This window comes from Coffea arabica, chromosome 2c (genome assembly GCF_036785885.1).
Source record: "Coffea arabica cultivar ET-39 chromosome 2c, Coffea Arabica ET-39 HiFi, whole genome shotgun sequence".
In the NCBI taxonomy this organism is placed as follows: domain Eukaryota; kingdom Viridiplantae; phylum Streptophyta; class Magnoliopsida; order Gentianales; family Rubiaceae; genus Coffea; species Coffea arabica.
Genome location: NC_092312.1, coordinates 18,153,658 through 18,174,654, shown reverse-complemented (window position 1 = coordinate 18,174,654; position 20,997 = coordinate 18,153,658). Strand labels below are relative to the sequence as shown.

The 20,997-nt window shown below is 35.3% G+C and overlaps 2 protein-coding genes and 1 long non-coding RNA gene across 4 annotated transcripts; 2 read left to right on the top strand and 1 right to left on the bottom strand.

Annotated features, from left to right (window-relative positions):
• The first annotated feature begins 4,948 nt into the window (after positions 1-4,948).
• On the top strand, positions 4,949-6,523 carry LOC140035134 (uncharacterized). Its single transcript, XR_011839085.1, has 3 exons — positions 4,949-5,153; positions 5,285-5,456; positions 6,272-6,523. It is a non-coding gene; the product is annotated as an uncharacterized lncRNA (long non-coding RNA).
• A 1,486-nt stretch (positions 6,524-8,009) lies between these two features.
• On the top strand, positions 8,010-9,289 carry LOC140035527 (uncharacterized). The gene is made up of 3 exons (XM_072076793.1): positions 8,010-8,050; positions 8,137-8,648; positions 8,736-9,289. The coding sequence occupies exons 1-3, from the start codon at positions 8,010-8,012 to the stop codon at positions 9,287-9,289; spliced, it is 1,107 nt and encodes a 368-aa protein (XP_071932894.1).
• Positions 9,290-12,297: 3,008 nt separating this feature from the next.
• On the bottom strand, positions 12,298-17,190 carry LOC113731534 (telomere repeat-binding factor 1). Of its 2 annotated transcripts, none has more exons than XM_072074870.1 (7): positions 16,990-17,190; positions 15,799-15,991; positions 15,412-15,629; positions 14,995-15,079; positions 13,796-13,879; positions 13,244-13,606; positions 12,298-12,673 (listed from the first exon to the last, which is right to left on the bottom strand). In XM_072074870.1, exons 2-7 carry the CDS (start codon positions 15,946-15,948, stop codon positions 12,659-12,661), a joined length of 915 nt encoding a protein of 304 aa, XP_071930971.1. In that variant the 5' UTR covers positions 15,949-15,991; positions 16,990-17,190; the 3' UTR covers positions 12,298-12,658. The 2 variants fall into 2 exon arrangements, with proteins under 2 accessions (XP_071930971.1, XP_027112655.2); XM_027256854.2 differs by having other exon boundaries at positions 15,799-16,007; positions 16,990-17,189.
• Positions 17,191-20,997: the final 3,807 nt, after the last annotated feature.

Sequence of the window (20,997 nt, the reverse complement as noted above, 5' to 3'; positions counted from 1 at the left end):
CCGTACTAACCGAGTTGGCAGTTGATACTAGACTATCTATCTCCCCGGAATTTGCCTTAGCACTGAAATTTCTTCTTTTTTTTTTTTTGCGGTGAATATTAAAGAATATTCTGTCGTTGTCGGAGTCCTAAAATTAGTAGTTAAAAACAAAAATAGTTTGTCCAAGTTCCCAATTACTCAATCATCAATTTTTCGTGATTATATAATCTCCAAGTAAATGTTTAAGAAGTTACCACATATTTTCGATGAAACGAGAAGATAATTGTACCCTTTCTAGAAATAATGAACGAGATTGTCATACTTGGATGTCCTTATCACCTAATCAGGCGCTACAAATTATGAAATCGTCCAAAGATTAATGCACGGGTTGACTTTAAACATCAAAATAACGTCCAAATTAATATTTTTTCCCCGTTCAGTTGCTTAGCGCATAGAGCTGTTAAATCAATCGAGTAGCTCGAAAACTTGTTAGAACTCGACTCGTTAAGGCTCGAGCTCGGCTCGTTAATTTTGGTTAACAAGTCGAGTTCAAGCTCGAAACATGCTCGTTTAGTTAACGAGGCAAGTAAGCTCGGCTCGTTTGATACTCGAATAGCTCGTTAGAGCTCGTTAATGAAGGGCATATTTATCATTTTAGAAATCAAAATTATAAAAATTTAAAATTATAGGTTTTTATTAAGGTTAATTTGCACGAACTCGAGCTCGTTTATGATAAATGAGTCGAGCTCGAGCCACATGTACATTTAACGAGCCGAATTCGAACACATTTTAAAACTCATTTTCCTAACGAGCTCGAGTCGAACTCGACAGTCAAATACTCGGCTCGATTAACCGCTCTAAATTTATATTAGCGTAGTAGTGAACTCCTATCGCTGGGAAGCATTCAAAGAAAATGCCACGTGGCACTTTCTTGCGAAACTCCCGACATTGAAAGTCGATGCAGGAGTTGGTGCCTGCCTTCTTCGTCATAATACAAGCGAATGCCATCATTGGTGGACATTCAATACACATTAGTAGTGTATTATTCCATGCATACCTGCCATTATATACTGCTAGTAACATTTAGAATAGTGTATGAAATAATTTCGTAAGTACTAACTGAGCAAGAAAAGCCTGTTGAGTAAAGGTATATTATACAATCAAGAAATGTATATATGGCAGTAAAGGTATCATGTCAAGTTAGTTACCTGTTGAGTTTTTGAACTGCACTCGACATAAGCAACAGCGCCAATCAATTTCTTTAATTCCTCACCCTGGCAAAAATAAAAATTATGTCAAGAAAGATGTTTTTATGCCAAAAAAAAAAAAATTGGAAAAATCAATATGAGAATGCATTCTAATCACAGATGCTTACTTGGGTTGTTGAAATAGGCGTGGCGCCTGGATGGTCACTCAAATACTGCTTGTCTTCTCTTAAGTCAAAATTAGGGATCACATCAGCCAAAGAGGGGATGAAAAGGACCAATTCAAGCTTTGAAAGGATGAAAAAGAAACGTGTGTTTTCTTTGGCCTTTAAATTTTTTTCCTCATGAAACATCTTTTTTTTTTTTTTTTTTTGGAGGGTTTTCGTGTTGGGGGAGGGTCTTCGTGGTGGAGGTAGAGAACCCGTGTTTGGTTGTTTAGATGATCAAGTTCACATCCAGGGGCGGCTGCAGCTGCCTGCCGGACGGCCCCATTTTATTTTACAGCTAGTATTACATTCTTCGTTATGTTGTTCGACAAACCCAAATTTTCCACTTAACTGGTTTTATGAAACCTTAGCATCAATAACCTAAGCTATTTCGATGTGTGCTGATCGCGGAGTTGGTAGGTGTATATGCAAGTCTTTGAATTATATCTGTGAACGTGCATATGATTTTGTCCTCTCACTAATTGATGACAAACACAGGTTGTGTTTGGATTACATTTTTCATAATTTTTCATGAAAAAATTACTATAGCGATTTGATATATGTGAGAAAAAAATGTAATAGGAAAATGTGATTACGGAAAATAACGTAATTTTTCGACGAAAAACTGCAATCCAAACGAGGCCACGGGATTTATAAGCAGTTAACTTTAAAAAGAGTAGTGTTTTATCAGAAGAAGATGAGATTACACTTAGAGAGATGGATTGAAAGCGACGCCAATAAAGATCCCAAAAGAAAGCTCCCAATCAAGTCATGTCCTATTCCTAACCTAACGGGGGCTCCAAGCTAGGAATCTGACAGTTTTGCCAGCCTTCGTAGTCCATGATGAGATTAACCTTCACTTGGTTGGAAGAGTTTAAAAAAGTTCCAAGACCGTATACTACTACTAAATAAGCGTTGCCAAAAGCCAGAGTAAAGCTTACCATATACTACTAGCTTTCTCCTGGGAGAGAAGTGAACTAGATATATACAGTACAGGGACGATTCTATGGTGTTTCTTTCCACCATACCATAAGAGTTGCTTCTGGAAGTAGAGTTCAAGACGATCAAGTCTCAATACATAAGAGGTGCTATTATTATCATTTGGAGCGTATAAATATTCCGGGAGTTGCTAACGTACGAGCATTGGAATGAATGTTCATTCCTTTTACTGGCAATTAAGGAGTATTTGTCCTTTATACTCTCGAATAAATATATGTGATCCCTGAGCTGACATTCTGATTCTTTGAATACGATTCTAACCAACTATTAGTGATTACCATTCGTTCGGCCGGACAAACGCATGGAATAGAAGTTCGCTATTACAACTACTTCATTGATTCATCATTTCACTCGCCAGTTACAGCATGAATCTCCTCATGAAAGAAGTATTAGGTTTGGAAGTCCATACTACTAACTTCATCACAGTACTATCATGCAAATTAAAAATTGTTATGCAGAAATTGAGGATCAAAAACATCTATCTATCTACTACTACTCCCTATTTAATGCAACATTTGTCCTTTGCCTTTTTTTTTTTTTTTTTTTTGGTGCAGCAAAGACGTCAAGTCAATACTTAAGAACAGGCCTATACACATGTCACTTTATTAGTTCCTTAATCTTTGTAGTTTTGTATATCGAGTAAATTTTATACACAATGAAGGTTTATATACTACCACGGTTGGATATACGACACATATGCAAAATTTAAGTTTTAAATTCAAATTTGGATTATGTGTTGTGCATTTAATGGTGAAAATGTATACACTATCAATAATTAGAAGATTGATCCTTATATATTCTCGTGGAAAATTTTACTTAACAAAACCTGTAGTTTATTCTTTTTCTTTTTTTTTTTCCAAACAAACTCAGAAGCGTATTGGAATTTTAGAGCTAACCAGATCTTACTAAAGATCAAAGTTGAGGAAGCTTCCAAGTCGCAGGGAATTTCGAGGAATCAAGCCAAAATGTAGACGACAATATATTAAGCTTCAATGAAAAAGGATTATTCTATTCCGTGCCTTAGTAAGAGGTGGGTAAAGAGCCTAGTTTAGTTGCCAGGACAAGTTTAAATTTTACAAAATGAGTGATAAGTTTGAATTTCATAGCATGCCTTCCGGGCAAAGAATAGAAAAAGCCATGGCTAACTTAAATTGGCATGACCTGGGGCTGGGAGTTAAAGTACGATTCTTTTGGTATATTATTACAAGTAGGCCACAAAATTGTGGGTTTAGCGAAAATCACAACGGATCTTCTGTCCCATATTCTGTGCTATTTTTTATCCCCATTTTTTATTATATTGCTATTTCTCCTTCACAAACATCATGTTTTAATTCCTTTTTATTTCCTTATGATCCAATAACTATTAATTGAGTAAAAAATAAATACAACAGTTTCAAAAAACTAATATATAATAGAAAATTAAAAAATACAGCAGAATATTCATAAAAAATCTCATTTTTTATGCATTTTGATTTTTTGAAACTGTTGTATTTATTTTTTACAGGGTGTGGGACAGAAGATCCGTTGCGATGAGATACTCTGTCTTATTCAACAGCAAGGAGATACCTGACTCGTGACACAGAGGTGGTGTTTGGATTGCAATTTTTCAGAGTTTTCATAAAAAAAAATATACTGTAACAATTTGATATATGTGAAACAAAAAGGTGATTGAAAAATGTCTTCATGGAAAATTTAAAGATTTTTTGGTGAAAAATCTCTTTCCAAACAAATATTTTGCCGATTGCCCTGACTCGTGATAGAAAATTTTCATGTGATTTAAAAAAAAAATTATATATTCAACCAACAACTCAGAGATTTGTGCCGAATTCTAGGAATACGTTTTATATCTACCAAATCAAAAGTCTATTTTTTTTTTATCACAATAATAGTATTTATATAATTTATTTTAATTTAATTTTTTTTAAAAAAAAAAAAAAACCGACGAAATTTCATACGAGGAAGTCACTTTTTTAAACAGTGACAATTAAGTGACAAGGGTTGACCTCCCGAGCACACGTCAAAACACTTGAGCCCAAGCGGCTGCCCAAGAGGCTGTTGGCAATCAAAGTCCATTTTACTTAGCACTGAAGTTGTATTCTGCACGCCGATTTGACGCGTAGTGGTACGTAACTTCAAAAACTACTAAAACTAGTACAGGTCCTATATGCCTCTCATCATGTACAACGTATTTTTCTATGTTAAAAAATTACTAAAACCAGTATAAGTCCTATATTTCTCTGCCGCAGGAGCCTTGTTTGAATTGTTCAGAGGAAATTTTTTATGATTTTGTAAAATATATTCATTTATACAGTATATTTTCCTATGTTCTTAAGAAAATAATTTTATATTTATAATTTAAAAATTTTTAGATTAATTTCGCAATAACCGCGGGAAAGTGGAAATTACTACTCCTTCTTGTTAGTGGGGCAGCAGCAGTAGGTTTTTTTTTTTTTATTTTTTTATTTTTAATCTTCTTGTAAACAGTTGTCAACTTCCTCGCAATTCCCCCAACCATCAAATATAGTACTATAAGACTACCCCAGCCCGCCTGCTCCCATTATCTTTCTAGCTTTTCATCCTTTTTTTTTTTTGTCCCTTTCCTTGGTTTTTCCTCCCTTTCAATTTTAGTTCCCCATCAAATACCAAAACCATCTTGAAACCCAGATATCAAAACCCAACAAACAAAAAATCCTAGAAAAAAAAAGAGGATAAATCATGAGTTATTACAATCAGCAACCCCCTGTTGGTGTTCCCCCTGCCCAAGGTTGGTTAATCTTCCTACTTTTCTATCTGCTTTTGTTGAATTGATTCGATCTAGTCGGAACTGTTCGGTTCTTTTTTCCTTTTTGGGGTTGAATTTTTGGTGTGATTTGTTGTTTGTTGCATGGTATATAGGTTATCCACCGGAAGGATATGCCAAGGACGCATACCCTCCGGCGGGGTACCCTCCACAAGGATACCCACAGGGGTACCCTCCTCAGGGATACCCTCCCCAATACGCTCCCCAGTATGCTGCTCCTCCTCCTCAACAGCAATCTAGCGGTAGCTCCGGTTTCATGGAAGGCTGGTCAGTCCCCTTCTCACCTTCGTCATCATCATCTACGCTAGTATAAAATTTTTTTTCCCTAATGTCTTTCCCGTGGAGTTTTATTTGAATCGGTGGATATACATGATTGGATCTGTTGTTCCGATCGATTCTGTCGGTTTTCGGAATACCCTGCTTCCGTCGACTGCGACGGTTGTTAGAGATTTTTTTTTTGCATGACCATTTTGCCCCCAGTATTCTATCTCAATTTCTTGGAGTAGCCCTTCAATGATTTTTGACTTGTATTTTGAGGGAACGAGGGGGGCTGTTTGGTCATTGCAGTTGGAGACAAGATTATTTAGAGGAGATGAAGAAGTTAGGAGTTTCTTAGAAAAAAAAAAAAAAAGAACGGAAAATATGCGTTTGTCTTTAAGAAAGTGGGATGGGTGGGGGTGACACGCGTATTCACCTCCTGGGCCCCAATTATTGGCACCGACATGATGCGTGATGCGCATGCAACGGAAAGTGCGCGTCATCAACGATTTTTTTCGTTGGCTTGTTTCAGTGGTTTTGCTTTGAGTGTGGTTTTTGTTTTCTCTTAAATTTAAATTAAATGGAGGAGGAAATCAGCGGAAACCTTCGCAGAGCCACTACTAATTAAATAGAGTAGTAATAGTTTACTTGTTGATACAAAATTCGTTGATGGCATTAGGCATGTGACATGACAAAATTTGAGTGGATGGCAAACAAGTTAAGCTTCTAGGAAATTGAGTGGATGTTGAAAATTCTCTGTTGGTGTTTTTGTGCATTTGTACTTTGGTGTTATTTATTGGAACCTAATTGTGCTGAATCTGCAGTTTGGCTGCTCTGTGCTGTTGCTGCCTGCTGGAGGCTTGCTTCTGATGGGAGAAGATTTGGGTCGGAGCAAATTTGGGAAGGGGGGGGGGGGGAAAGGAAATTTTTCTTTGGGCATATATTGTCAATGGATTTGATTGGACATATGGATGATTAATTTAGCTATGCTCTATTTTCAATTGCGTGTTTTGTCCATTTTATTTTGTGCCAGCAGCTTTACTTCAAATTCAAGGTGGTTGTGATTTGACCTGGTATATGCTTCGGAATTTCTTCTTCTTAGTTTATTGCAGCAAGTGCCTGAAAGCCTGACCATGTTATGCACTGCCCCTGATGAATTTTCTGATTGGCTTTGCATGACGACATTATTATTATTCTAGTTTTGTTGCCGGGGAAAAGAAAATAATAGTAGAGTTCTCCCTTTTATTCTTTCATGGGAATCAGATGCTTTGATTTGGGATTTTTGGATCCTCTTTTTTCCATAAAATTGTTGAGCATGCCATGGTTTGATGGCTGTGATCTTATTTATAAGAAAATGCGAGTGTAGAGCACTGGTTCGAAGGAAGGAAGGTGGAAAAACTTGGCTCCTTTTTTCGCCAGAATTCACAAGGTGTGCTAGCTAATGGTAGCTTCTAGTTGACTAAGAAAATTAGTTTTAGCAGCCAAGTCCTCCTGTTTGTCTATTGGTCTGGTGGGCCAAATTAATTGTAAGCGCCGTCTTTCCCCTAACAAAGCTAGTAGAGTTGACCCTGAATGTCCCAAGTCTCTTTTTTTTTATAAAAAAAAAAAAAAAAAAAAAAAGATCAAGAGAACCCCGAAAGGAGTATGCTTGAGGGTTGAATAAAAAACTTCACAATTATCCGGGGATTGCACCACCGTATGAGATAATTTGGGGACGGGTTCATCATATTCTTCGCTGTTTCATCCTTTGAACGACGAAACAAACAGAAATGCGCCAACCAGCTCAGAGAGGAGTTTAAATTTTGTTTTGTTCCGGTCACAACTCACATGCTAATGCCATCTAGGCTGTTGGCCAGGTCTTCAACACGACACCACCATTAGCTGTTTTGTTCGGACCGTCTCATGCATTTGAATTAAAAAAATATATATATGTATGTATATCTATCTGTTCATAATGTACATTAATTTGAATAGTAATACAGTGTAAATTTAGTTTATTTTTCAGCGATCCCACATACATTATTATTATTATTATTGTTGTTAGAGTCGCTGTACAACTTTTGCTTGACCAATTAAGGCCGGGAAATGTTGAGAAGAGGCCCCAAATTCTTGTTGAACGAACCTTTTTCTGGTCCTAAACCCCCCCCCCCCCCCCCCCCCCCCCCATCAAGTACGGCAAACAACCTACAGAAAAATATCTTCAATTCCACTCGACAGTCATCGAACTTTAGAAGTGAGGTAGAAGCAAACTTGAATAGGTTTGGCCAGCGAGAGGAGGAATGGCCTTGTTTGGAAAGGGATTTTTTTATCAAAAAAATTCTACGATTTTTTGTGGGTATATTTTTTAATTATTTTTTTACTTCACGTATATCAAATCATCACGGTATATTTTCTATAAAAACTTTAAAAAATTACAATTCAAACACGACCTTCATGCCGCGTACTCCCGCGTTTTGCCTGCACGAGAAATTGTAGCTCTCTTTGCCTCTCTGTCTGCCGGTCCACCGCTCTAAATCTCATGTAAACGTAATTGTGCCCGGGTTACTCAGAATCCATGTAAAAATGGCTGAAGTTTTCAACGCAATGGAAAGAGAATGGAGGCCGTGAGTCACAATCCAAGTTTCTTGACTTTGGTTGACGTGTCTTGAATTCTTAATCCTTTTCTTATCGTATACTCCTTACAACGTAGAATACTCACCAAACCAAACCTCCTGATCGGCAAAGTGCTGAGAGCAAGATACTTCCTCAAGGACTCAATCTTAACATGCAAGACTCACAAAAATGCTTCCTGGATATGGCAAGGATTACTAGGAGCTAGGAGCTTAATTGACAAAGGAGTGATCAGAAGGATTGGAAATGGGAGGAGTACAACCATCTGGGACCATAGACGGATTCGTGGATATAGCTCTGGTAAGCCAACCTCCCCTAGACCTCTAAGGAGTGACTTGAAGATGGTGCATGAGTTACTCAGTCTTCAGAGATGGAATAAAAACACAATCTTTAAGTCTTTCAATCAAAGTAATGCTGAGAAGATCTTAAACATCCCCTTAAGTTTGATGGGGAGGGAGGACAGCGACTATTGGCAACATAATGCAGGGGCGATGTACACGGTCAGCTCAAGCTATAAACTTCTAATGACAGAAAACTCAAATGCTGAGAAGGAAAAATCAGACGCAGCTGGTCCAAGTATCACAGAAGGAAGTCAGCAAGTTCGACAAATGTGAAACACCTTATGGAAGCTCAACATCAAACATAAAATAAAGATCTTCATTTGGAAATGCATAACAGGTGCTCTACCAGTGAGAGCAGCAATATACAGGAAGACAAGATTGGGAGATCCAATGTGTAGAATCTGTGTGGAAGAGCAGGAAACAGTGGAACATTTATTGTTAAAATGTCAACACACGCAGGAGGTTTGGAAGACGGCACCAATACAATGGCACGGTGCTGTAGACCAACAAGGAGATTTCAAACATTGGTGGATCAGAATTTCAGAGGCAAGGAAAAGGCCAAGGGGGATGGAGCATATTGAACTGACTGCGAGTGTTTTCTGGCAAGTGTGGAAAGAAAGGAATAAGAAAGAATTTGAAAACAAAAGCAGCTGCTCACCAGCTAGGACAATTGGTAAAGCTCATGAAGAATGGCTGGAACAAGAGGAAATCATGAACACTAAAGCCAGTCTAAGCACAGGAGAAACAACCTCCAACCAAGAAGAACATCATCAGGGTCATGTAGAAGAGGGTAGCATTATTTTGGATGTGGCTACAACAAGTCAGTACAGTCAGGTCTCACTAGGGATTAGAATTACAGCTAGGATGCATCCAAACATTAGGATTGCATAATGGGAGCTCAAAGAGAGAAGCCTAGGAGATAAAGTCATAAATGAAGCAGTGGCCATCAAGCTGGTTTTGTGTAAAGCTCTAGAGCAGAAATGGAGTAGGATCACGATCCACTCTTAGAACCAGGCACTCATGAGACAGATAAAGTGCAAGAGCCCCTCCAATAGTAGTATAGCTACCTTGATAGATGACATACTTAACATGCAAAAGTTGTTTCGTATGTGCTTGTTTTGCTTGGTTAAAGAAGATAGCATAGAAAGAAGTAAAAGATTAAGTTCCCATGCCTTGGACATTTTTATGGATGAGGAATGGAATTTTCTCAGTTCTTTTGAACACTAGATGTACAGTCTTTTCAAGCCTTTGCTCGCACATGTAATTTCTCGTTACAATGAATGAAATGATTCGAACGTTTCAACAAAAAAAACAAAAAAGTATACTCCTTATAATGCAAGTCTAGGATGGACTATTCAATGGCTCTAGATAATCTGAGAGATGTTCTTCTACCACCACGAAGCTACAACAGAGCAAAGCCTCGAGGTATCCCATCGTTGGAGGCAATTCGTGAAGCTGTAGTCAACGTTGTTATTATTTCATCTATTTGCACAGTGATTATTATGTCTGCCCATTGATTCGAAGCCAAGGGGAACAAGACGAAAGAGAGAGAGTTTCCACGCTTGATTCGGTGCTGCAGCTCTGATACTCCATTTTAAGGTGACACGCAACTCCCTCGAAAAGCAACAAATTCAGCGGTCTAATCTTGTCGTTGTGGATGCATACACAACTGGAATTTCTTGCATATTTGCACTAGTACAAAAAGAATCACACAAACTGATTTGAGTTGCTTTTATCTACTTTGCTTCTTTGACTGCATACAACTATACAAGTACAACTGGAAGAGTAACTCTTCAAGATGTGGATCATGGAGTAAGAACTTTGAATAATATTTTGGGATGCATAGAACAGGACTTATATGATACTATCATTTACTGTTGTATGTATACATCTTAATATCCTCCAACGGCCACACTTCTTCTTTCACCCTCTGGATAGCTATCTGGAATTAGTAAAAATAGATGAGATTAATAAAAACTACTCTTCCAGGACGCCTCATGTTCATGTTCTGCACCTCATTTGTATCAGTTTTGATGTTAGCTTTATTCGTCTCTAGGTTCATGCTGCATGCTTTAAAAATCAATCCCCGCTTGAGCTCCTTTGTTGTAATGATTGGATTCAAAAGAAGAACCAAAAGGAGACTGTCCCTTCTGACTTTACCCATTGAAAGACCACACTTTCTGGTCTAGCAGTCGCCCTTTCCTCGACTTAAATATATATTATTATTTACAACCGACCAATTGAATCATGACCGATCCAAGACCAATGCAGTGTTCACCATTCGACGAAATTTTTTACTCGATTTCAGTGTACAATTGATTCGACAAGATTACATTACCATTTCGGATAGCTCACGAATGGAGAAATAACAAGTAGTTTGTAATCATGGGAGCCTCATTTTTCCACTAGTTTATTAGAAGGACCCAAAAAAAAAAGATTTAAAATGGGATGTTTATGATATGACAATTTAATAGAGGGATAATTTCAGAGACCTCCCTTGAGGTTTTCAGCAAATTATAGAAAGCTCTTTTCAAGCTTTAAAAATTATACCTACATCTCTCGGTTTTAAAGTTTACGCAATAATATAGACCCAATAGCCTATAATTTTTCACAAATATCTAAAAATACCCATCTTCTAAAGAATAAGATAAAACAAAACAAGGTTTTAATTTTTAAGTTCTTGTATGTGGCGTACTTACTGAAGCAAATAGAGTCCGGCGAGTCCAATTCATCTCAAAATTCATTACTTGCTAATTCTTACCTAATGCAACTCACTACCACCACTACTGATACTAAACCAAAAAAAACCCCATATCCCTAAGAACATAATTCATCATTACTCTAACACTCTTAAAAATAGAAACAAAATTGTATCTTCATGGCAAAATCAAAATCAATAGGTAAATAAAAGAGAGAACCAATGAGTTTTTTAATTACTAGACTTTTTTGCTTAACAAACATAATAGTCACTTCTTTATTTTCCAACTCTCAATTTCATTTTTCCCCTATATCACTGCCACCTTTTTCATCTTCCTCTAATTTGACAATAAAATCCACAGTTTGAACTTTGTTAATTTTGTAACTTCAATTGGTTAACATTTGTAAAGATTAAAACTATTGAAACAAAAAAAAAGGGTCTAAAATTTTTATAGTAAAAAATAGACAAGAAGACAAAAAAATACAGATAAATTTTAAAAATGGCAAAAAATTATTAGTGGTGTGATTGGTAAGAATGGAGTGTGGTATTTGATGAGAGGTAGAAGCAATTGTAAGAAAAAAAAGAGAGAAGAGTATGAAAGAGAGATGGAGGGAGGGGGGAAGAGATTAAAATTAGAAAATTGATGTAAATTGTTATTTGAGATTAGAAAATGGCAAGTGAAATAATAAGAAGCATTTTTCAGCTTTAAATGTCCCCTTTTAGCCATTTGATTGGACCAAGAGCGGTCTATAAAATTATTGAAACCTTGGGAGAGTTTAGTGAAATTGTCAAAAACCTTAAGGGAGGTTTCTGAAATTATCCCTTTAATAGATGTTGAAATAGAAAATAGTGCGTAAAGCGCATTTCCACTATCTACTTGTTAATCCCAAATGTCAAAGCAACGCTTCTTCCAGAATAGGCAGTTATTAAGCAATCCCCTAAACCGAGAAACTAAAAAGGAACAAAAGGAATGACAGAAATCTTCTTATTCTTCCGAAAACTAGCGCCCTGCCCATTTTGGTTTAGTGAACTCTCCCCTGAAATGCCAATGTAGAAATTGGATTAACCCGAAGTTTACACAATCAAATGCGTCTTTCTTCAACTTAAACAAGCTACTTTCTCAAAGAAAAAAAAAGCTTGGAAATTGTCATCCCTTACACTTTCCATCTCAGAAATCCAATGAACAAAATTAACACAAAAATTGAAGAATTCCAGCCTTTTATGTTGGATTCTAACTCCCTCTGTTCATGTGTACATCCTACAAGGAAATCTGCAAGCTGTCTAAGCTTCCAACACAAGGATACACATCAGCCCCAAAGCAAAAAGTTCATAGAATATGCAGTTGCCTAAACATTCTGAATAAGTTACAGAAGAATTTTCTGCCAGTCTAAGTTCGCAGGATATCCTGGTAGAGCTACATCCTAGATTCACAGCTCAAGAAGAAAATATTTTGCCATATTTACAGCTACAGGTCGAGTATGAGAAACAGTACAATTATTGCAATGGATCTCACGGGCTTTCAACTAGGAAATGTCGATACACCCACTTCAAAAGGTTTATCATCATGCACGAACCATCTGCAGATTCATAGAAACAAGATTAATGTAGTTATCTCTACGCTACTAGCATAGAAAACTCACTTTGTTGAACAGAAATGACAGAACAAAGATTAAAGTAGGACAAAGATGAACAGCCAATCACTATTTACGATAACAATAGGCGAGCAAAAGCTATAGCTAAGGATAAGAACACTATCCCTAACCTCAGTGATCCCCTAGCCAACCATAACCCAGAACCCCTTAGCAGTGCTCCTTAGGTAATTGAACACAAAAAATTTATTCTTCCGTCTCATTTTAATACTTATCCTCAAATCAAGAATATGTTTCTTACAAGAGCAAAACTTGGGAGAACCATTTCATTTATTCTTTGTTATTCCCTGCAGTTTCTGCAAGAACAGTTATAACCAGTGCGCAAACAAGAATAACTTCATTTTGAAATATTGAAACAAGCTTGTAAAATGAAGTCAAGTTCGAGAGCATAAAGCCAAGTTTGCAAAATAAAGGAAAAAAGCCCCAGCCATTAAAATTTAGCAACTTAAGGATGTAATCAAGCTAAGCCTAAAAAATAAATTACTTTAAAGGTCATACCATCCTTGGAGTACTTCTCCCTTTAAGTGTCTTCATTGCTGCTTCAGCAAAGGCCTGTGCTGCTTCTGCATCTGCTTCTGCTGCCTCTGCTTCTCTTGCAGCCTCTTCAGCCTCTGCTATGGCAGCTTCTGCTTCAGCAACTGCTTGGGCAGCAGCTGCAGCAGCTTCTTCCGGTGTCATACTCCTCATTTTAGCTAACTCTAAATCAATCTGAGATTTAGTCAAGGCACCCATGCCATCCTGGTCAATGATAGGGGAAACCCTCTGCCTCCCTTCAAGCTGTCCTTCCATGAGCGGCGTGGAAGGCTTTCGTCTCTTGTCAGACAATGCTGAAGTTGGTGCTATTCTATACTTGCGTTTCATCTATGAAGACATAATATATTTTCCCTAGAACCAATTAGCTTCTCAAACACAAATTTGGCAAGACACCTCCAGGGGAGGGGAGGGGAGGGAACAAACTAAATCTATACTCATGACATCAAGTGAATATTAGACAAAGCAGACCAATACAAGAAAATTTCTAAAATGAAGCACTCAGAATGAAAAATCTACCTTTATAAGTTTCCCAGTTGCACTCAAGTACTTCAACTTAGACGACAGTAGCCTTTTGAAGTTTGGAGGTGCCCAGTACTCATCCTTGAAGGCAGAAGAGAAAACAGAAAACTTTAGACAAAAGTCTTAACCAGTTTGCTTCGTGCAACTACTTAACAATTTCAATAAAATCCAACATTAAGCGTCCATTTTTACATGGCTTATTATTACAGCTCCAATTACAACCAATTACCAAAAAAAAAAATTTCCATTCCTTTGACCAACAACTAAGCATATGTTACATTATACTACATGCACTGTGGCATGGAACTCTTGTACAAGCTAATAAAGTTTCCAAACTTACATTACTGTCAGAAACAAGAGCTAACCAGTATCATGATGTGGGATTCCATAATATGTCTAGAAACCAGACAGAAGGTCCTCGTCGTTATCCTAAACTTCCACACAGGATATTGTAATTGAATTTGATTTCAAGCAAGAAAAGATTCACATGGTCCTTTTGCATGTCGAACCACTAAAGATGTCAGCTACCTAGGTGAATTAATGAAAAAGCAATTGAGTTTCTGATTGCACCAGATGAAAGACAAACAAACTGAAAAAATCTTCTTGAACAGGAATGGACTTTGGTTCCTTTGTACATTAGCTTGGCTTGAACACCAATAGTTCTGAATCCAGATACCAAGTGAATTCTGTAATTGGCTTAGACTGCAAAGAAAACTGTGGAGAAAGAAGTGGAAGAGAAAGAGAAGTGCTTAGAAGACGGCAAGATATATTAAGGTAGCTCCAAATAACTGCGAGACCCATTATTTCCATTCCTCTTTAGTAACACAACATAGTAACTATTAAAAATGCACAAGACACAGGTTCATGTCTACTCTATTTTTTCCTTTTCCCTTTTTCGTATATAACTAAAGACCACCTAGAGAAGTTGGATACCAGTAAACATGTCATGCAGAACTGTAAAGAACTGCAACACTAAAAGACAATGCCGTTGTAGAAAAACTTAAGCAGTGGCATGAATATAAAAAACCATTTTTTGATAAACAATCCCAAAGCCATCTGCTGGGAACCAAATTCCAGAACATAAGAAATATATTTGACATGGAAGGCCAATAGAGCAGCATAACAACTATGATGAATTTTACTTTCATTAATGTGGTATTTTGGAGTATTGTTCTTGAAATATTTAAGACAAAAACCTCTATGTATGCAGCAATAGTTGTCTTGTTAGAACCACCAGGCTCCCTCAGGTTGTTTATAGCCTCCATTATAAGATTGTCCAACCTGTAATAAAAATGAAAAGAATGAAATATTCAAGTGTAAGGAATGCTGCCAAACAAAGATAAGGCTAAAAATTGAATCTAATCATGCCATGAATTGTGAACCCCTTACAAGAGTGTAAATACTAGATAGAGCAATTGTGAGACTCATATATCTATTCATAACTACAATACAATCACAGGAGACAAATAATAAGCAAAAGTCACATTTAACTTCTAGAAACTAGTCATTCATCTTGAGCATGAGCTGTTTCTCACAAACTCAACAGAAGGAAAAAGAAAAAAAAGAAGAAGAAGAAGAAGCAGGCTGTGATGCTCTTATATTGACATATTAACCTTATGATTGATCTTTTGGAACTACCAATCTGTGGAGAGCCACTGGAGGTTGCATGGGGCCTTGGATCAACATTATCATCATCACTTTGAGCTAAATTGCTGATGGCCATAGGGCTGTCATCCTGTTTAGCAGCCTGGTTCATTCTTTTGAGTGCCAGCCTTGCCCTCTCTCGAGAACCCCATCCATTTGCCATGACACTCATGTTCCTCCACTTGTCCTAATCAATATCAGAAACTAAAATTCAATGTCTACATACAACCCGTATAAGACAAATCCCAATGACAAAAAAGATACACGGCCAACAGGTATTCAGCCCCTAAGAATGGTACGCTTACTCATTTCAGTAACATAATTTGATATAACAAAAAATAGGAGGAGATTAGTACCTTGAGATCTACATTCGAACGCAGGCACAGGACACCACTAAATTCTGGATCTTTAAGAATTGTGCGCCACTTGCCAGGCCCATGCTTAAGGACTCCAGCTTTGAGAGCTGCTTCTTCTTCAGGAGTCCACTTCTGCTTTGGTGCCCCCATAAATATTCAGCTAAGAAGCTGTCCAAATCATACACCCACAAACCTAACCAAGACCCAATCTGCATTAAGACACAAGAATACACAACAAATTTATGGTTATTTAAAAGCATTAAATAGATTGAGCTCCATACCACCAGAAACCTGTATTTAGCTCATAAACTCTTCACGCAAAGTCATATAAAACTTTGATAGATGCAGAAGAAAATGCATATCCAAACTAAAGACATAAAATGTTGTCTTGTAGCTTCAGAGCAAAAACACAAAATAAAAGGGCTTCATGTATGACGAACCCTGAATAAGCATGTGATCTTTGGGTAACCCCAAGAAAGAATGCATAATCACAGAACCTCCTTCACTTAACAGGAATAGCATTGGTAGTCGCCCCTTCTAGCAACCATAACAACAAGACAATTCAGCTAATTACTTGAAATTCAGAAAAAAAAAAAAAAAAAAAAAAGGAAATGGTCCTGATACATTAAACAGCAAGCATTTTCCACATAATTATGATCAATGCACTCCAAATGTGGTAGCCAACAAGCTAACAAACTAACATCACTACTCTCCTGCACTAATAAGAAAGCCCAAAGTGTTTGATTGTCAACTCAACCATCACTAAACGCAGAAAGCTTCTCACATCTGAAACAATCCTTTCTCATACTACCATTTTTAACTTTTTGTACACATGGCAAACCTTTCTGAAACAAAAGGCTGAAGGATCAATCTAGAAAACTCGTTCTAAATTGAATTCCAGATAATTTCTCTTGTAAAAAGGAAAAAAGACGTTTATATATACTAATCAGAAATCAAATTCGATCAAGAGGAAAGATGAAAAATCAAATCTTGTACCTAATTCAGGTAAAAATGCATAAATTGAGGAAAACCCAGATCACACAAAAGAATGAATTTCTTTTAGAATGAGGGATTTGACAAAGGCAAAAATGGAAACCCTAGCTGATAAAATCAACAATAATAATTTGGAAAATCGGGACTTTTAATAGAATGAAAAGGTAAATCGCATGAGAATGAGGATGAGAAACGTACCAAAATGGATTCCGAGATGTAAAGCTTAATCGATTTGATAATTAGAGTTCCGAAATTTGAATAGGCTGAAATTGTGTCTCCTCCTTCTGATACGTTATACTGTACATACAGTTGTTGCCATCCGGCCCATCCCTTCCTTATTTGGCATTCATGAAGGCGCGATGGGGTTTCACCGCCTTTGGCTAAATTCATGGCAAAAGGCGCAAGTAGCTAGCACTACTTCTTTTATTCTTTTCTTTTTTTCTTTTTTTTAGGTATAATTAGTTGGTACTTACTTAGCAGTCGCTAGAAGTTGGAGACAACGGTTCCGACTGTTGAGCCACGTATAAAATGGTTGCATTAATTGTAAGCTATGATTTATGCCATCGTAAAGACATTTTATCACAAAGTGTAATTATGAAACCCTTTGATAAGTTAAGTGCATCCTATTATAAAATGGGTTTTTCTAACAGCCATCTAATCTATCTTTTATTTATATAAATTGAAGTAAGATAATTTTATTATGGGATATTAAACAGAAAAATCATAAATTACATATTGAGTAAAAAATATAATATGCACTGAAATATAATTATAAAACACAATTAACCACTTTGCGTCTAATCTAATAGAATAAAAGATCTACTTATATCTGCTTATGCACTTTAGAGATATTAAAATTTGTTGTTTAATTTGAATTTGATTTTGATATGAAAGTAATCCACCTCATTATCTTGTCATATAAGTGAGATTTGAATAATTAGCATACTTGAAGAAATCATTGCTAGTAGAATTTCGGTTCTTCCAAGCTAAATTCTTTGATTTATATTGATTCTAAGGACATATCATCATAAAACATCCACATTGACCAATCAATCAATTATAATTTATTTATGATTTATGGCATATAGTAAAACATCTCCTTCTCAGTAGGGGTTACAAGTCACAAAACATCAATTTTTGACTTAGTTGCAAATATATACAATAGCTAACATGCTAATCTAGATGAATAATTATCTCAAAAAAGTACTAAAGCATCTTAATCCACTCAATTCAAGAAAACAATTAAAAGTAATGAAATACATACTTTGGATCTACAACCAAATAGTTTTAAGTAGATAGTTAAATATATTGGCAAATCAAATGAAGTGAAAAATTGCCTAAATGGAATCATCAATAAAGTAGCAAACAATTTGAAAATTACCGTAACTAATAGTTAAAACAACAAAAGAAGTAGATGCAATCTATAAATGAAAAATTTTATGATGATAAACTTATTATAAACCACAAATAACAATTAACAAATGTGATCTCCTCCCTATCAAGCCTATCTAACATGGGCAATTGAATTAAAATACTAAAAAAGTATTACACATACAACTTGCAAGATTACAGATTTTTTACAACAAAAAATGTAGATTAGCTAAAGAAAACATACCTATTGAAAAAAATATTGCAAAATGGGAAAAAGAAGTAACTAATATAGTAACATTTGAATTCAATAGACTACATGATTGTAGTGGAACAAAGTTATAAGTAAATGAAATGAATTTGAATAGATGGAGGTTATTATGGTAATGGCCAAGAAACCAAAATTTTCTACTAATCAGTATTAATTGTGTCTTAACATCTATATATCATAAGTTTGCAAATAACTGATGAGAAAGGATTTAAGAAATTAAGAGACTTGGATGTTAATCCAATTAAATGATTAAAAGGATTTTTATGTAATTCCATTAATACACAAATTGAATTCAATTGTACCCAATGTTTAATCGGATATCGAATATTGCCGCATGTTAAACTTACCCATAACTTTAAATGTCTGACAGAACATTTAACTAATTATAAAAAAATCAAATTAGTTATAATGATTCATATTCAATACTTTAATTGGCCCTCAGGGGCTTGGTCTGGTGGTTGAGGTTGCTGAAGATGGAGCCTCAGGTCCCTGGTTTGAACCTTGCTGCCAGCAAGTTGCTGAGGGTGGTGAATAGTCTGTAGGGTCCATTCCCTGCGGGACACACCTAAAAAAAAAAAAAAAAAAAAAAATTCAATACTTTAATTGCACTTCAAATACTCTCATATTTCCAAAATAGTCACACCCTTGCGGTTGAAATCTTTGCTCTAAACTCATTCTTATATAGTATAAGGAAATTTTTCTACTAATCAGTATTAATTGTGTTTTAACATTTATATATCATAAGTTTGCAAATAACTGATAAGAAAGGCTTTAAGAAATTAAAAGACTTGGATGTTAACCCAATTAAATGATTAAAAGGATTTTCATATAATTCCACTAAAACACAAGCTAAATTCAATTATACTCAATGTTTAATCGGATATCGAATATTGCCACATGTTAAACTTACCCATAACTTTAAATATTTGACAGAACATTTAAGTAATTATAAAAAAATATAATTAGCTATAATGATTCATATTCAATACTTCAATTGCATTTCAAATACTTTCATATTCTCAAAATAGTCCTACCCTTGCGGTTGAAATTTTTGTCATAAACTCATTCTTATATAGTATAAGGATATATATTTATAATTATTATCTTTTCTTGCATTTATATATTTTTCTATTTAAATTTATCTATCATCCTTTGTATTTATTTACTTTTTTTACTTAATATTATATTTTGAAAAATATAACATTTGAAATATATTTTAATGAATGCTTTATAGTACCCGTTAAACAAACCGTTATACAATCATTTCACATTATGTGGTTGTTTTTTGGCCAAATCTTTACCATTAACACTACCATATAATCATCTTAATTGATTGCGCCTCAGTCCAGATTTTGTCCACCAAACCCCGCATTTTGCGGAAATGTAAGAAATGTTTGGCGTAACTCAATTATATGCCATATATAAATAGGTTCTTGTGTTATGCAAAGTATTTTAAGGGATAATAAAGAATTTGTATTGAAATTTAATTCTTTTTTAGTAATTAGACAAGAGAAGTCTTAAACCATTTAAATTATTTCTGTGAAGATTTCAAAATTTATATTTATTAAAGTAAAACTTAAGTCGAGAACAAAAGGTTATTGCAGGTTTGATTAGTAACACTAGTATCATAGTGCAAAAGTATAAATGGAAAATGACGCAACTATGTGCATTATGTCATTATCAGGAAAATGGGAAAAAAATAAGGGATAATTTCAGAAACCTCCCCTGAGGTTTCTGACACTTTCATTGGCACCCCCTGAGGTTCTTAAAATTACACTGACCTCCCTTGCTTTTAAATTGGACCCCTTTGCTGACATCATGAAGGCCAAAATTACAAATATATCCTATGAAGTTGGGGTTTATTACTACCCTTTAGTTGAAGAAAAAGGCATTTAAAGTGATTAATTAAGCTTAACAACAATAACACAAACTTGATGGCTAATACATTAATTAAAGCTAGATTAGGGAGTAAGGCACCATTTTTGTGCCATTCTTGTGCCTGTTGTGAATATATAAATGTGTTTAAGTAATATTCAAAAAGTGTTACAGTAATTTCTTACGAAAAAAACTAGTAGGTTATCTATTTAACATAAATTAAATATTTTTTAAAAAAGAAATATTCCATAAAGTACTAATTCTTTATGGCTTTTCTCTATTACATGAATCAAGTACCAGGTTTTTATGAACATTTTATTCTAAATTATTTAATTTATGTTAAATACATAAATATTTGCAAATAAAATTCAATAGCCGTTACACAAATATTTTTACGAAAGGAAACTAGCATGTTTTGTATTTAATATAAATGAAATATTTGAAAATAAAAAAAATTGTCCATAATATACTAGTTCTTTACAAGTTTCTTCCATTATATGAATAAAGTACTAACTATTTATGAGTATTTTACTTCCACATAAAAACGCAATTTTCAAATACGTTATTTTAATTTTCGTAAATTTGTTTAAGTGTGAAAAATTGGTTAAATAGCACATTAAATACAAAACCTGTTAGTTTCTCATAAAGAACTGGTATGTTATGGGCAATTTCTTTTTTTTATAAATTAAATT